This window comes from Vigna unguiculata, chromosome 4, assembly GCF_037176805.1.
Source record: "Vigna unguiculata cultivar grain cowpea cultivar isolate G323 ecotype 2 chromosome 4, ASM3717680v1, whole genome shotgun sequence".
Classification (NCBI taxonomy): Eukaryota; Viridiplantae; Streptophyta; class Magnoliopsida; order Fabales; family Fabaceae; genus Vigna; species Vigna unguiculata.
Window position 1 is genome coordinate 43,448,841 of NC_140795.1, and position 18,629 is coordinate 43,467,469.

General features: G+C 27.2%; 2 protein-coding genes across 2 annotated transcripts; both read left to right on the forward strand.

Moving 5' to 3' along the window:
- Positions 1-1,379: 1,379 nt before the first annotated feature.
- Positions 1,380-1,832, forward strand: LOC146887262 (zinc finger A20 and AN1 domain-containing stress-associated protein 9-like). Its single transcript, XM_085672162.1, has one exon. It carries the CDS (start codon positions 1,380-1,382, stop codon positions 1,830-1,832), a length of 453 nt encoding a protein of 150 aa, XP_085528288.1.
- Positions 1,833-13,777: 11,945 nt separating this feature from the next.
- Positions 13,778-14,824, forward strand: LOC114181317 (Calcium-dependent lipid-binding (CaLB domain) family protein). The gene has a single exon (XM_028067738.2). It carries the CDS (start codon positions 13,827-13,829, stop codon positions 14,598-14,600), a length of 774 nt encoding a protein of 257 aa, XP_027923539.2. The 5' UTR covers positions 13,778-13,826; the 3' UTR covers positions 14,601-14,824.
- The last annotated feature ends 3,805 nt before the right edge of the window (positions 14,825-18,629 follow it).

Genomic DNA, 18,629 nt, shown 5'->3' on the forward strand with positions numbered 1-18,629 from the left:
CAAAAGAAATAATATGAATAAAGATCGAATACGTAACGACAATCGCAAAATCAGTTACACTTTTGAAGAAAAAAAAAGAGGATTTTATAAGAGAGAAGAAAAAGAAATCAATTATTGAGTTTTCAGTTTATATTAATATAAGAAAATCTTTAATAATTAATTTTGGAGATAAAAAATATATTTAAAGACCAATTTTTAAATTGAGAAAATTTGTGTTAAAATCTTGGTAATTAATATTAATTATCAATTTAAATACTAATTTATAATAAAAATTATTTTAATTATTAATAATTTTTAGTTTATAAATTTGTATCTAAATTAGTTATTATATAATTAATTATTTTTAATTAAAAATAGTTATTATTTAAAAAAAATTGTAGTGTAAAAATATATAAGTGAAGCACGAATAGAAAATAAATGAAGAAAATATATTGTTGAAATTAATTTAAAGGACATTTTAATTTCTTCTACTAACATTAAATTAAAATTAGAGATTTTAAGTTTAGCTCAAATTATAGTAGCTAAAATGTCCAATTCAGAAACATTAAAAGAAGAAAAAATAATTGTTATCTGCTAAATATAAAAAAAAAAAAAAGATAACTGAAAATAAAGATGGATAAGATAAAAATGGTGGTGCATGTATACCAAAGAAAATAACGAAAACAAAAATTTCAGCTTAAATTTTTTTTTATCCCTGTTTGATTAGATAATTGGTTTAATTAAGTGTTGAAAAGACAGGAATTGATAATTTAATTTTATAATAACTGATCTTACCGTTTTAGACAGTTTTATTTACTATAACATAAAAAAATCAACGCAAAATAAAATTGTTTCCGCAATAAATCAAAACAAATAAATATAATGTTTTCATTTAATTTTTTATTTAAAAATATAAATTATAATTTTTAATTTAGAAATTCATGTTTTTAAGTGATTTGAAATATTTTCTTTATATTAATTTAATCTCAACATATTAGTAATTCAAATATATTATCATTTTCAATCCATCCAACAGATAATATTTCTTTTAATATCCAACATACATATATACATATATGCACAATTTCTATTCTTCGTCGCTATAACTTAAAAAAAAAATATTTACTATTTATCCAAACGATTAATATGTTGCAGTATAATGATTATTATATATATATATATATATATATATATATATATATTATATATATATATATATATATATTAAGTTGATAAAATATCTTATTTGATAAAATTTATATTTGATTAAAATATGTTGATTAAGATAAGATTTATTTAGAAATTTCTTATCATTCTTGAGTTATAAATACAATTCAAGTTTCTTCACAGTTGCACACTTCTCTCATCTTCTTGGCTTCAAATTTCTTAAGGCAAACAGCATGGTTAAATCACTTTGTGCTAATGGTTGTGGTTTCTATGGTTCTGCTGCAACAGAGAACCTTTGTTCAAAGTGCTATAAAGATTATCTTACCAAAGTAAATTGCAAGAGTGTAGAATATGAAACGAAAAGCAAGAGTTTTCATTTGGAGAACTTATCATCATCATCATCGTGCATTTCTGAAAGTGAAAGCTCCACCATTGATAACATGATTTCTCGTTCTGTCACAAATTCTAAGACAACAAGTGAGAAGAATGAGAGAAAGAGATGCAAGAGTTGCAGAAAGAAGATGGGGTTATTAGGGTTTCAATGTCGATGTGGAGATGTTTTTTGTGGAATACACCGATATCCAGAGATGCATGCATGTGAAATAGATTTGAAAAAGATTGGTCGTGAAGTTTTGATTCAACAAAATCCCTTATGCGTCAGTGATAAACTGAAATATAGGATTTAGTTTTTCAATTTAGAGTTAATACGTAGGATTATAGGAATATATTGGAATTCGTCATTGTAAGTATTGGTATTATGAATAAAAAAGGTAGATATATTCATTATCATGTTATTCGATCTATTATTTTTCTTGAAATTTTATTTTGAATAATCTTTTGATGAAATTTCTTTTATACGCACCACATGGGTTTGATGACTAAAAAATGTAATACAAATATTATTATAATTTTAATTTTTACAAATAGATATTTTAAATGTATATAATATATTTTGGATTGCTATATACTTTTATTTTAAACTATTCATAATTTTGTTTTATATCGATACAAAATATGAATGTATCGTATTAATTTAATGGCTTAATTACTCAGAACATATCCCGTTGGTTCCAAAAATTTTAAATGTACTCACTTTTAAGTTTGTTTCAATTTAGTATCCAAATTCGAAATTGTGCATCAATTCTGTTAATTTTTCGCAAACGCTGTTAACAGCGTACCATATTTCGGCCTCTGGTTTTCTTAATTTTTTTAATTTAAAAAAAAAATTGTCATGTGTTAAATCCTTGGTGTGACATGTGGCATTGTTAGTGACACATGACAAGATATCACCACGTGGCAAGATACATGTCAAGTGTCATTGTCTTGATTTCAACTTAGTCCCCATATATGTCTATTTATTTCAATTTAGTACTCATATTTGTTTATTTGTTTCAATTTAGTTACCGCTTTATTTGTTTAAATTTTTTTCGAATATTTTTTTACAAAATAGAAAAATATTGTGTCTCCTTAAGACAAATTTTATTATTTATATTTATATTTGTTATTAAAATGACTTATAAAATTAAGTATTGAAATTTATATTAAAGTTTAGTTATAAAAGTCATGAATAACAAATTTACCAAAACTTTGTCAAATATCAATGTAACAAAACATAAATATGTTATTCATGACTTTTACTGTTAACTTAAATATAAATTTCAATAGTTAATTTTATAAGTCATTTTTAGTAACAAATATCAATATAACATTTATATAAATAATAAAGGTATAATTACTTATTTGGTACCCCAACTTTTTCGTTAAGTTCAATTTGGTACCCAAACTTTTGGTTTGTTCAATTTAGTACCCCAATTTTTTAAAGAGATTCAATTTGGTCATCTCCGTTAAGTTGGAGTTAACACCGTGTCCGTATAGGGCACGTGTCAGGCCATGAAATTTTTAATTTTTTTTTCATCAAAAAAATTAATTTTTTTTTCAAAAAATTTAAAAACTGCCACGTGTCAGTTTATCATTGTGCCACGTGGCAGCTTACAATCATGACACGTGGCAGTGTAATAGTTGTTTTCAATTTAGTACCCAATTTGAATTTTTGGTTCAATTTAGTACCCCAATTTTTTAAAATGATCCAATTTCGTCCTCTTCCATTTGAGACCAAATTAGTAAATAAGCTTAATTACAACCTATATATACATGTTACAATCACTTTTTCTAATATATACATCAAATCATTTCACCTAAATACTTAAATTATTTTATTTTTTACATTTTAACCTTTGTAATTTTTTATACATGAAATTTTTTACACTTGTAAAAAATAAAATAATTTGAATATTTATGTATAGTGATTTGATGTATAAATTCAAAACAATTATTTTAACATGTTTATATAAGTTATAATTAAGCTTATTTACTAATTTGGTCTCAAATGGGAGAGAACGAAATTGGATCATTTTAAAAAATTTGGGTACTAAATTAAACCAAAAATTTAAATTAGGGTACTAAATTGAAAACAATTATTACACTGCCACATGTCATGATTGTAAGCTGCCACGTGGCACGATGATAAACTGACATGTGGCAGTTTTTAAATTTTTTGAAAAAAAAATTAATTTTTTTGAAAAAAAAAACAAATTTAAAAAAAAATTAAAAAAAATAAAAAATTTCATGGCTTAACACGTGTCCTGTACGGACACGGTGTTAACTCCAACTTAACGGAGAGGACCAAATTGAATCTCTTTAGAAAATTGGGGTACTAAATTGAACATATCAAAAGTTTGGGTACCAAATTAAACTTAACGAAAAAGTTAGGATACCAAATCAGTAATTATACCAATAATAAATTTTGTCTTAAAATAGAGACAATATTTCTCTATTTTGAAAAAAAAAATATTTGAACAAGATTCAAACAAGTAGAGCGGGGACTAAATTAAAACAAATAAACATATATGAGTACTAAATTGAAACAAATAGACATATATGGAGACTGAGTCCAAATCAAGACAATGATACTTGGCTGGTATTGCCACGTGTCACACAAAGGATTTGACACATGGCAATTTAAAAAAAAATTAAAAAATCAAAGACTGACACGTGACACACCGTTAACGTGTTTGCGAAAAATTAACGGAGTGTACTACATTATTACACAATTTCGAATTTGGATACTAAATTGAAACAAACTTAAAAATGGATATCATTTTGAAATTTTGGAACCAAACTAGATATGTTCCGAGTAATTAAACCTAATTTAATCTAATTAAATGTTATTTTTCACTTTTAAACGAAAACATATCTACCAATTATGAGAGTGGATATTTTAGTTAATTATAACTTATATTTAGTGATCAAATATTTTTCTTTGTCACTGACTAAAACTTTTAACCAATTTTTTTTGTCACTGATAATCATATTAAATATATGTTAGTAACCAATAAATTTATGATGATTAATAGAATATTTAATTCGATCACTAATTGAGTTGCTAAAACATTATATTTGACTACCACATAATTTAGGTCACAAATTACTATATTAAACATACTTTAGCGATTAACAAACTTTCGATAGCTAATACAATATTAATTTGATTGTTAGGTGACTAAAACATTATATATAGAGACTCAAAATTTTAGGTGACTATTAGGGTCGTTATACATATAAATGCTACTTTACACTAATATGATCGCTATTTTAGTCATTTTAGTCCTAATTTGGGACGACTATAATTCAATTGTTATTTTAATCACTGTTAATTGATTAACGATGAATACTTTTCGGTTGCTAGATAACTAAATTACATTTTTCTCGTGATGTAAAATGGTTAATATTCACTATCATGTAATATTAACCTATTGTTTTTCTTAATATTTTATTTTGAATAATCTCTTAATCAAATTTATTTTATACACACATACACTACTAAAAACACAATGAGTTCATTCACAAAAAGTTGTAAAACATCAGCCAAAAGGCTTTTCTTCAATCATTTTATATTATAAATAGTAAGGAAAGTAATATAAATTATATTATAATTTAAAAAATGTAGTATACATAATATTACAATTTTTTTGATAAATACATATTTTAAGTGTACTTTTATTTTAAGTTATTCACAATTTTGTTTTATATCAATAGAAAATGCACGAATATATTGGCTATTTTTATTTTGGATTTTTCTTTTAATTGTTTAATTTTTTTTTAATTTAGGTCAAAATAATATTTATAATCTATAACAACAAATAAAGAGGATTTCCTCTTTTGTGTCCACATTTGTAAATATCAATTTTACCCTTTAAAATATAATTATTTATTAAATTTTTGAAAATTAATTGTTACTTTTACAAGTTTTTTTTTTTAAAAATCGTCTATCTTTGTTTCTTCTCTTTTTCTATATTTATCAACAGTTATTCTCTCATCTTTTTTTATATATTTCACTTTATTTTCAATAAATATAATTTTATTTTATATATTAACTTAAAAACATTACATTATCATCACCTACTAATATAATATCACGGATATTACTTTATTTTTAATAAATATAATTTTATTTTATATATTAACTTAAAAACATTATATTATCATCACCTACTAATATAATATCATGCATAAAAATGTGTACACACATGTGCGACAACACTTGTGTATTCGCTAATTATATATAAGAAAAATAATATTTGATAACTGCTATCTAACTATTTTTTTATACATTTTACTGTTGACTTTATATACACTAGTGTAAACACATGTGCTATAGCGCCTGTGTGTATGCATTTTTTGAATTATATTAATAAACAAAATAAAAATATATTTATAAAAAATAAAGTAAAATGTATGGAGAAAATAAGAGAAAAATAACTGTTGATGAATAGTAAGAGAAAAAAAGAAAAAAGAGATAAGTAAATAATTTTATAAAAACTTGTAGAAGTAACCGTTAATTTTTAAAAATTTAATAAATAATTAAATTATAAAGGATAAAGTTAGAATTATGAAATGTGGACACACAAGAGGGAATCTCCTTTATATATATATATATATATATATATATATATATATATATATATATATATATATATATATATATATATATATATATATATTATCAGTTTTACCATTTTTTTTAAAATTTAATAGTTTCTTTCAATTGTCCGGATTTTAAATTTAACCATCTATTATAGATATAAAACTACATATAAAATAAATAAAAAATATTTACAATAAAACTATAAAAATTATTTATATTTATTTTTAAAATTATAATAATAATAATAACAATTTTATTATTTGTTATTTTATATATATATATATATATATATATATATATATATATATATATATATTCTCTAGTATTAATAATTAAAATACGTAATGATTTGTTATTTCATATTTATTTTAATTAGTAATTGAAACAAGATTATGTAATAAAAATTATTATTATTTAACATTAAAATAATCAAATTTTAATTTAATTATTAAAATGTTATTTAATTTCTAAAATTTGTTCAGGAGAATTTAGTTTAATTATATCCAAGAGATATTATGGATTTAGGTTTTCTTAATAATTTTTTAATAATGTGTGTGTGTGTGTGTGTGTGTGTGTGTGTGTGTGTGTGTGTGTGTGTGTGTGTGTGTGTGTGTGTGTGTGTGTGTGTGTGTGTGTGTGTGTGTGTGTGTGTGTGTGTGTGTGTGTGTGTGTGTGTGTGTGTGTGTGTGTGTGTGTGTGTGTGTGTGTGTGTGTGTGTGTGTGTGTGTGTGTGTGTGTGTGTGTGTGTGTGTGTGTGTGTGTGTGTGTGTGTGTGTGTGTGTGTGTGTGTGTGTGTGTGTGTGTGAGAGAGAGAGAGAGAGAGAGAGAGAGAACCCACTAACCCTCCCCTCTCTATACACTCTCTTCCTCCTCCTACTCATATATCAGAACCACATTCCACCATCACTGTTTTCCTTCCTCTGAACCAACTACATTGTCTTCTCTCTAATAGGAGCTCAAAATTTCCCTTTCTAATCACTCATTCCCTCTGTTACAGCTACTAGACCTGGAACCAGAAGAAGAAATTCTCCTCTAGCTGAGTCATCTTCTCCTCCTGGTAAGTCAAATTTGGTTTTCCTCAATTCTCTCCAATTTTTGGAATTTCTAGAGTTCAATGCTTACCAAAAATCGAATTAGGGTCCTGTACTCACTCTGATTTTATGAATTTCAGCCCCTTAGGTTGTGGAATTGAGGTGCCCTTTTGATAGAGTATTGCTTGTGGTGATTTTAAAAAGGTAAGGGAAGCTAACTGAAAATTCTTCTTACTTAAACCCATGAATCATGTTTGATGAGTCTTATTCAAGCTCTGAGTGTTAAATTGATGGTTAAAAATTGTATGTGTGGTTGCTTGATCGAATTCTACCATGAATACAATGCTCTTGCATGTGGGAACAATGAGTGATCTGGTATTTTCGCCTAGGCGGGTGGCTCTCGCCCAAGCGAAAACACTAGAAAACCCACCCCTGATCCTGTGCGAAGTCTTGCCTAGGCGAACTGAGGTCGCTTAAGCAAGAAGACAATCTCATCTAAGCGAGCCAGCTTAGCCTGAGCGAGAGTTCGCCCAGTTTTTAATTTTTGCCACTGTTAGAGCCCCGCTCAGGCGAGACTGACTCGCCTAAGCGAGATGACCTCTCGCCTGGGCTAGATTGTCTTGCTTAAGCGAGAGTCGATGCAGTGGGATGCTTTAGTTCTGTTTTGAAGTGTGATATTGTATGTTTTAAGGTAGTTTTGTGCATTTAGTATCTCATATGCCTAGAACGTCATTATTAATATGTTGTGTGGTGAAATTGGATGAGTATGTATCATGAGGAGTTGTGTTTGGAATGGAATTTCAAGGGAAATTCATGTGGAATTGTTAAGTGTGTGTAAGGACGTGTGGAATCCATATTGGTTGGTATCCTGAAACTCCAATAATCATTCACGCTCAGATAGAGTAGAATGGATTATGTCGTGAGGAGTAGCAGTAGGTCCTAGTCTTTGGACTTGATCAAGTCCTAGACGCGAAGGAGACTTACCTTAGGAACGGTCGGGTGAAGACTCCTTGTGTCCAGACTCTGCAGAGTCTGGGAACCGTTGCAGGTGCAAGCCACCAAGAGCTCCAATGTCGCTTACACAATCCGGATATCGAGTCTAGAACTATGCATTTGAGTTGTGTGTTATGATTGATAATTGCTTTGTGAATTGTATCATTTTCTCTCAATTCAGTTAGCTTACCCTTTTGCTTATTTTGCCTGTCCTTGTATTTTTTTTTCCTTTGCAATGATCACCTACGGTTGGTGTGAACAGAGCCGAGCCTTGATGATGATACCCCTCTGTTGAACAGGAGCTGACTCTTTGCTTGGGTGCTGTGTTAGTTTTTGGGCCAGATTCTACCAAGTCTTGGGACTTGTAGTTTAGATCTCCTCCCTGTATTACTACTCTTGTCAGGAGGGTTTTGTGTAGTATTTTTGGATGACTGTATCAGCTTTATATACTTATATGTATATGATTGTTATCTCTATTAACTGCTATGTTTGATCATGATTTAATGTTTTATTTGATAGTGTGAAAAACTATTAAATGGGATGTTACAATATATATGAATTTTTTATTTTTTATAAAATTTTTTGTAAATTTATTATAAAATTTATAAGGAAATATTTTTTACTAAATTTTTTAAGAGTTTTAATTAATAATATTTTGTTTCTAAATAATTATTTTTTGTAAAACTATAAAATTTACAAATATTTTTTATAAAAAATATTTTGTACAAAATATTTTGCAAAAGTAAAGGTTTTAATTTTTTTATTCTATATAATTTTGTTCATGTACACTTTAATTTTTTACAAATTTAACTTTACATTTAATTTTAGACAATTAAATAATTTTAGTCATTCTATCAATAAAAAAATTATTAAATATCAATTAATTTTAAAGATAAAAAAGAATTAATCACTATATCATTAATTTAAATTACATTTAATAAAATAAAAATTATTTATATTTAAAATAATTTCGTTATCAATAAAAAATTATAATTAATTTATGAAATAAGATATAAATCGGTTTTTAATATTGATTATCAAAATTTTAGCTATTAGTATTAAGTAATATATTATTGGTTTATATTAGTGTCTAATTTAAAATCACATACTAATGTAAAATCAATATTAATAGGTAGTCAAAAATTTAATTGCTAAAAATCAATTCACACAAATTAGTTATAACTATTTTAAAATAAAAATTATTTTAAATATCAATAACTTTTAAAATATAATATAATTTTTAACTTGATTAATATTTAATAATTTTATTGTAATATGTTACTATTTATTTATTTATTGGATAGTTATGTTTAATAATAATTGTCCAATAATAATTATAAGTAAAATATATGTTAAAGATTTGAATTTGAAAGTTTCTTACCATTTGTGAAGAAACTTTAAAAGCATTCTGAACCACCGAACAAAAACCCAATCACAAACTTTCTCTCTCTTTATATCTATGGTTGCATTGCATCGCACTCACCAAATCTGAATCTCAATAAATGACTGAGTTTGACTTCTAATCCAATCTCCAACTTCAAGACAAATCATGCATGTAATCTTCTTTACCCTCACTCGTCCTCAAAAAGGTGCTTTGTCATTCGACCAAAGTTAATCTTCATTTTTTCTTTTCTATTTTTTTTGGAAAATAAATTTTAACTATTAAATTTTGACAATTTTTTTTTATAATTTTAGATAATATTTTTTTCATTTTTCTATTTTTTTATTTTTAATATTTTAAAATTACTTAAAAGATGACACATCATATTATAAAAAAAGTTGTCAAAATTTAATAATCAAGATATAGATATAGATGTCTTTTTTTCTTTGTATAGCAGTCAATTTGGTTGAAATCATAGGGAAAGCATATAAGGAAGAAAACATCAATATATTTATTGAGTAAGCAAAGATAAAAAGAAAAAGAAACAAATAAATAGAAGCACGCTGCGGTCCCTATTGACCTGACAAGTGATTCCCTTCCCCAGAAAACAACATAATACCGTGTTTTTTCCGTGTGGTTATTCAAAGTTATTATATTATTCCTTATCTCGATGCAAACCATGCATGTTAATGTCATCATCCATTACAAAAATATCATGTTCCAATACAATTAAACTAAACCATAGGATTTGTTTTTCTAATCATATCAGTGTAGTTTTAAACAAAAATTATGGAAATATAGTTTGATTTAAAAATTTTGTGTATGCAAGTAAGTCGTACTTTTATAAGATGGCTTTATTGTAAAAAAATTATGTTACATAATACAATTTCAAACTTTTTCAAAGAGAATTGTGTTGTCCTTATACAATTTTTCTCCTTTGTTTCTCCTTTCTGATTTGAATTCAAGTCGTATAAAGATTAACATAACTTTAGTATAATTTAATTTGAATTAAAGTTATACAAGAAGGACCTAGTTTTTAAAATTTATTTATTTTAATAATTTTGGTTTAAAATTATATTAATACGATGAGAAAACCTAGTGGAAAAGAGTTGGTTATATGTTTTCTTCATCGAATTTTTAAAGGGATAATAATGTGAGTTTTGTAATGGAAGAAAATTATCCATTTTAAATTAGAAAGTATGAGAATGGAAAAATATCTGGACGCGTTGAAGAATAATGGTGTAACTAATAATGAAGTGAAAAGTGAGGTTGAAGGCACCAAACACAGTTACATTCGTAATTTTTTTCCTTGTTTTATATATTCCCCACCCAAGATGTTCTTTCCCACGTTACATTCGTCCCCAGCTATATCTCATCAACTTTTTAGTTCAACCATATGTTAATAGTATCCACCAACATTTTTTTTTTCAAGATAAACCTAAGTTATATAAATTCAGTAATCCCAATAACCATATGTCCTAACTTATTACAATTTTCAATCTAAAATGTACTTTTTATTAAATTTTTAATATTTTTATGTATTTTTTAAGGTTGTATATTTTTTTATTTGAACGAGTCATTTATTTAACTGCATTATCTAATTAAAATTAATAAAAATTCATTTTTATTCTTTAAAAAATTTAAATTTAAATTTTTATATTGTTACATTATTTTTTTAGGTATAATTACTTATTTGGTCTCCTAATTTTTTGGTTTAGTTCAATTTGATCTCTTGTTGTTGGTTGGTTCAATTTAGAGTACCTCAATTATTTAGAAGGGTCCAATTTGGTCTTCTTTACTAGGTTGAAGTTAACATTGTGTATGTACAGGACACATGTCACGTGTCAGCTTACCGTCATGACACATGTTAATGATAACAATTGTTTTCAATTTAGTCCTCTATTTAAATTTGTGGTTTAATTTAATATTCTAATTCTTTAAAACGATCACATCTTGTCCTTTCTAATTTGAGACTAAATTAGTAAATAAGTTTAATTATGATTTATATACGCATGTTAAAATAATTGTTTTGAATTTATACATCAAATCACTACACCTAAATATTCAAATTATTTTTTACGTGTAAAAAACTTTTAAGTGTAAAAAATTACAAAGATAAAAATGTAAAAAATAAAATAATTTGAGTATTTAGGTGAAGTGATTTGATGTATATATTAAAAACAATTATTTTAACATGTATATATAAGTTGTAATTAAGCTTATTTACTAATTTGATCTCAATTTGGAGAGGACAAAATTATATCATTTTAAAAAATAAGATACTAAATTGAACCAAAAAGTCAAATAGATGATTAAATTGAAAAAAACTATTACCACCGACACGTGTTATGATTGTAAATTGTCACGTGGTACAACAGTAACTTAACACATGGCAGATTATAAAATTTTAGAAAAAAAATTAAAAATTAAAAAAAATAAAAAATTTCACAGCTTGACACGTGCCCTGTACGGACATGGTGTTAACTTCAACTTAACTGAGATGATCAAATTGAACCCTTTTATGCAATTAGGGTACTAAATTGAACCAACTAATAATAAGGGGACCAAATTAAACTAAATCAAAAGATTAAGGAACTCAATCAGTAATTATACAACTTTTTTATAATTTGTATTGTAGGTAAGTCATTGTCATATTCTTGGCCTTTGATGCATTTGTTAATAAATTCAAAGCAATCGACCCTCATCATCGGCCATAAGTACTCGGCTTTCAAAATACACGCCCACATTGATCACCATTCAGAGTGAGGGCTGCATATACACTCATTCATAACATATTCAACCTCATCTTTGGAAATACATTTCAAGAGAGGGATCGGAAACCCTCTTTTGTATAAATCTTTCTTGATGATAACAAATTGTATGACCTTTCACTCATAAACTTGTGGTTGTGAGTTTGAGTCTCACGGTAGAAGCCAAACTGTTTCTGTAGATCCGATCAGGCACTTCCAATTCGGGGTGTTCAGTCTTTCATTCCTCAATCAAGTGTCATTTTATTCGTCCAAAATGCTTGGGGTGTATATGTAGAGGGCACTTCGAAGCTTAAATCAATATTGGTCTAAGTATAAACTATATCAAATGTTATAGTAATGTAACTCAACTACCTTACCATGACATTTTATCATTTTATTTATAGTACTTACTATGAACTTTTATTACCACTGGTCTGATCACGGTTTAATCATACCTTAATAATGTTATTTAATTGATTCAAAATCTATCTTCACCAAGCAATATTTAAAATAGTTAAACATGTCATATCGCTAAAAATTCTTTGAATAACTGAATGTCCTTATTCGCCAATAACAATTGATCAGTCAGTTAACTCTTTAGGATCTTTCACCAAGAGATTCATATGAATTAATGTTTTTAAGTTATTGTTACACATATACAATAGAATTCTTTTATTCTAATTTCAAACTTTTTTTTTAAAGTTTAGATTGTGTCTGAATATGATTCTAGGACGTTGTTTTAATACCTAGTTATTATTATTATATGTATAATATTTCGATCAATACAAATATTTTAATTTAACTTTTATACATAGTGGTACGGCATGAATTGAATTGCTGAGTTTTTAAACATTTGCTTTCATAAAACTTTCACAAAATCTCCTAAAGTTTGACAAACAAATTTATCAAAGGGAAAAGTGAAGAAAAAATTAACCATATTTAATAAAAATATAAAGACTAAAAGTATATCTTTTTCTAGTTAGAAATATTAAAAGTTTAAATAAGTTTTGGGTGACTCAACCAAAAAGATTACTTTTAATGGTTTTGACAGTTAACATTTGATAAATATATGCATTCTGTGTGTAACAGTTATTTTGTTGCTTTCAGTGTTGAAATGCTACTTTTGTTATTTGTAGTGATAGTGATAAATATCTAACTACTATTATTACACGTCAATACAGTAAATTATAAAATGGTAAAAATATTATAAAACACAAACTATTTTTTTTATTAAAGCAATTTGGGCATTTAGAAAAACTAAAAAAAAAATTACCGAACATAAAACGCTAATATTAAAATCCTGTGACCAAAAGTAAAATTATTTAAATTTTAAACGAGCAAATAAATTAATTTAACACATATAATTAAATTTAAGAATCAACCTTGGTAACTTTACTTAATGGCAATTGTGTTATTAGCCTTAAAACTTAAGGGTTAACACTAAACACTTTCCGTCCAACACTTACCTATAAAACCCACACAACACATACACAAACTCTCGTTCCCACTTTCCAATTCCACTCACTCACTCACTCACTCTCATGGCTTCCCACTACGAACTCCAAGTGAAGCTCGAGTCAGCGCGTGGCTTAAAAAACGTGAACTGGCGCCACGGCGCGAACCGCCCTTACGCCGTCGTTTGGGTGGACGCTAAGAACAAGTGCTCCACCAGCGTCGACGAAGACGGCGACACCGAAGCCACTTGGGACCAAACCCTAGTTTTTCCTCTTCCTCCTGAGCCTCTTGAGAATCTGACGCTCCATGTCGACGTGGTTCACGCCGGCTCCGAGGAGGACATCGAGCCGATCATCGGCTCGGCTCGGCTCAAATTAGTTGAAGTTCTTGAAGAAGTTGGAGTTGGAGCGCGCGTACCCCGCACTCTCTCACTGAAGCGCCCTTCGGGAAGACCCCAGGGGAATGTGGACGTTAATGTCGTTATAAGAGAGAGTGGTGGCTATCGTACGCAGGATGCGTATCACGCGCCTCCTTTAGGTGTAAGCGACTATTCCCCTGTGTCGCAGGGCTATGGGTACCCGTCTCATCAGGATAATAATAGTTATTACCATTCTGCGATCCAAACGACGTCGTATGCACAGCCTCAAACGGCGTCGTATGGGCATGGGAGTGAGTACGCGCCGCGGGAAGAGAAGAGTAAGTTTGGGGGGATGGGGACAGGATTGGCTGTGGGCGCGGTAGCTGGGGTTCTAGGTGGAGTCGCGCTGGTGGAGGGTGCTGATTTTGTGGAGGAGAAGATTGCTGATGACGTGGCAGATAATGTTGAGGATGATCTTGGATATGATGAAGATGATTTTTAGAGAATAATAACTTTTCGCCTAACGGATATGAAAAAAAAAAAAAAAAGTAGAGGAAATGTTTCTTCTTTTTCATTAATGGTTGTTTGTTCTAAACCTTTTTTTTTCTTTCTTTTGTTGTTTTACCGTGGTTGATGCGTGTACACTTTGCATATTTCTCTCTTTTTGTATTCCCTCAGTTGTCGTGTTTGTCACGATTATTATACAAAGAATAATGGTTTAAAGTATTGTTCGAAACAGAAACAAACATTTTTTTCTTTTACTATAGATATATTTGTGATCATGTTATTTATAATAATTTCATGACGATGTTAGTTTTAGTTTTAGGTTATGAAACACAATTACGAAAGTTACATAGGATATGATACGATATTATATGTATTTGAGATGTTAAAATGTTTACTTTGAAAATAATATAATTTGATATATGCATATAAAAGTATATAATTTTTTTTAAATATCATAAATATGTGATTGACATCGTGTGAATTCAAGTTAAAATTATATATATTAAATATTATTAAAACAAAAGACTATAAATTATTGTCATCATAAAAGATACTATTGTCTTGTAGATTAAATATTTCTTAATAAATATAAAAAAATATTTGATACAGATATGTGTCGAACACGGATACATGACCTAAATTAGAGTATTGATGCATCACAAATTTTAATAAATGATTATTTGTTTAATTTAAATAAAATTTATATATTCTACTTGCGATATCTCTAACAACTAACGACCATAGTTTAAATAATATTATTTCTATGAATATGTTTAGTTGACGTTAGATTAAAAAAGAAAAAAAAAAGAAAAATGTTGTATTGTTATGTTTATTTTTACTTAAAAACATCAGTTGTGCCCATTATGGCTGCTACAAGAAGCACCCAAGGCATTGTTTGGACGTGATGTTACCATTCTTTTCATTGGGGAACCAAGAAAAGGTCTTGGTCATTGGTTGAATACTTTCTTTTTCTGGAATTTGTTTTGCCATTGAATGCAAGTTTAATTCCCCGGTTATTATCATTATATTCAAAGTCTATAGAATTGTGTGAATTGATTCATTAGATTTATTTTGGGTAGAAAGAGCGAGTATTTACTTTGTTAGTCTTCTAAGATGCTAATCTTTTAAGATTCGTTGGACGTCTTCTCCTCCGACTAATCTTCAAATTGTATGTCTTGTCGACCGTTCACATTCTTTGGAGAATACATGTAAAGGTACTCCTATGCTAAAGTCAACAAGTGACTGATGAAGAAGGTATTAAGTGTTGTAATGCATGTGTGTGACCAACCATACTTTAGACTTTTATTTATAATAGTTGTTATGGACTTTTTACCTTTTTGTTGACCTAATCACAGTCTAATCATACCTTAATCAACATTAGTAGGTTGATTTGTGATTATTATTAGATAAGTGTTACTGTAACCCTTATTTTGTAATCGGTCAATCATGTCATTCATTCAAAGATGATCAACCCAAAAGGTGATCGACCAAGAATAATCGACATTTCCGATCACTGACTAAGAATTTCACCTTTCAACGAAAATGTATTAGAAATCATGCAACAAATTCAAAAGCATGGTGCAATAAATAAAAATCATGATTGAGAAATTGAAGCTGCTACTTCACGTGTTTGGTGGGATAAAAAAGAAAAAATGAGATGAAGAGATGGCATGACAATAAAAAGAAATTTGAAATAATGGGTAGGAAATAAAATTTTGGGGTTTCCAAAAAAACCTCCTTAATTTTACAGGAGTTTTTTTTTTTTTTTTTTTTTTTTTTATAAAATCTCTAAAATTTACCGGGAGTTTAGAAGACCTCTAATAGGTGTATTCATTACCGGAGGTTTTTATAACTTTCATTAAGAAAGATACATTAAAATTAACATTATTTTAGTGTGGGGTGACAAAACGAACCTATGAAAAATTAAGCTTTTAATATAATTTGGTCTATTCCAATTTTCTTTCTTTTATTATTGCATTGAATTGTTTATAGACGGAATATAATTAAATATTTGTATTTATTATTTTATTAATAATTTATATTGAGAACTATAATGACATGCTTAAATTTAAGATTAAAATTTACTAATTATTTATTCATTATTTTTAAACTTTTTAATTTGTATGAGTCTGATAGCATTATTGTAACATCCATAAATTTTATAATACAATTTATTAATATCACATTATTTAAAAATGTTTTATTTTATTAGAAATAATGATAGTAATATATATATATATATAGAATAATAATAATAATTAATAAGTAATACTATAACGATGATAATAAACATTTAAAATGAAAAAAAAAATATATATATATATATATATAAAAGATAAAGAAAAAAAAAATTATATATATATATATATATATATTATGAATAATGATATATCTATAATTATAAGTAAATAAAGCAATTATAATTATAGATGATTAATTAACTAATACTATATATATATATATATATATATATATATATATATATATATATATATATATATATATACTACACGTCTAATAGTAGGCACCAATTATTTTAAAGTTTCTACTGATTATCAAGAATTAACATTCTATATGTATAAAAAACAAATCAGCGATAAGATTGCACAACAACAACTCTTATCTGTTTCTGATGTAGCATTTAATGCAGAAAAAAAAAATCAGTAACCAAGAATTCAAAGGCAATCAAACGGGAATAGTAATTACAAACCTAGTTAAAACTAAACTATATGTAATCATTACATTGAGACATATAAATAGGGGTGAGAGGTAAATGGGTGAAAGTGGGAAAGTAGTGAACGTGATAAAGGAAACAGAGAGTGTTAGTGAGGTGAATCAAGGTTATTAGGAAATAGGAGGAGGAAGTGCGACAGAGAAAAAAATAATATATATCATCAAAGCTTCAGTACAACCTTGGTATATTTTCCACAATAATTAAGGTAAGGGAAGGAGATATCTATCATTTTATTTTTACTTTAATTATTTTTTTTTATCTGTTCATAATTATTTTTATCTCTATATTTACCTTAAGTGAGGTGTCCCTAACCTCATTCTAGTTTATATTTAGTTCCCATTCCTATTTATTTATTTATATTCATCTCTAATTGAGTACTGATCCTATTTATATTTACTTCCATTTACTTATTTATATCTCCAGTTATATACTAGTCCCCTTCAATTATTTATATATATTATTTTTCTTTTTAATTATGCATCGATCATGTTTATTTAATTAAATAATTAAATGGTTAATATTGAAATAAATTTTACGATAAATGAAGATTTGATTATTGTAGTTGGAGGTATGACCTTGGGGATTTAAACGAGTTAGTATTACTCAAGATGAGATGTTCTTGAGTTACTTTGTTGGCCATGAGCTCATTTATCCTGACTAGTCACTACAAAATTAATCAATATCTTTATAAAAGTATAATAAAGATCCCGTTTTATGGAATTGGAAGAATTTTCATTTCATTTTATTTTATTATGATATGTTATTTTTTTTTGTGATATTTGTCTCACTTCCCTATTTCTTTTGATTGTGTACGAAAAACAAAATTTTATAACATTATCATAGATGGCTGCTCCGAACACACCTGATCCCTTCTTCGCCGACATTGTAGCTGTTTTTCCGGGAAATGCATGGCAAACCAATGTAGTGAATAATTCTGTAACATTTCAGGGAACGGGAAACTCTACCATTACTTTTCTCTCTGCTCCGAATGCACCGATTGTCATCGAAGGACAAATCGGAGTTACCTTTTATTTACCCCCAACAGTCCAAGTGAATCCTATCCATAACCTTTTCCCTCCACCTGTTTGATAAACCGTATATGAGAGGGAAACTGTAAATAAATAATCCTTCTTCCTCTTCTAGTGTAGGAAATATAAAATGTACTAAACAATGTGGATATAGGAAGTATATAACATTGTAAATATATATATAAATGTGAATATTTTAAATATAATGATATATTAGTGTATAAATTATTGCCTCTAAATTCTTATAAGTATACTGCAATAA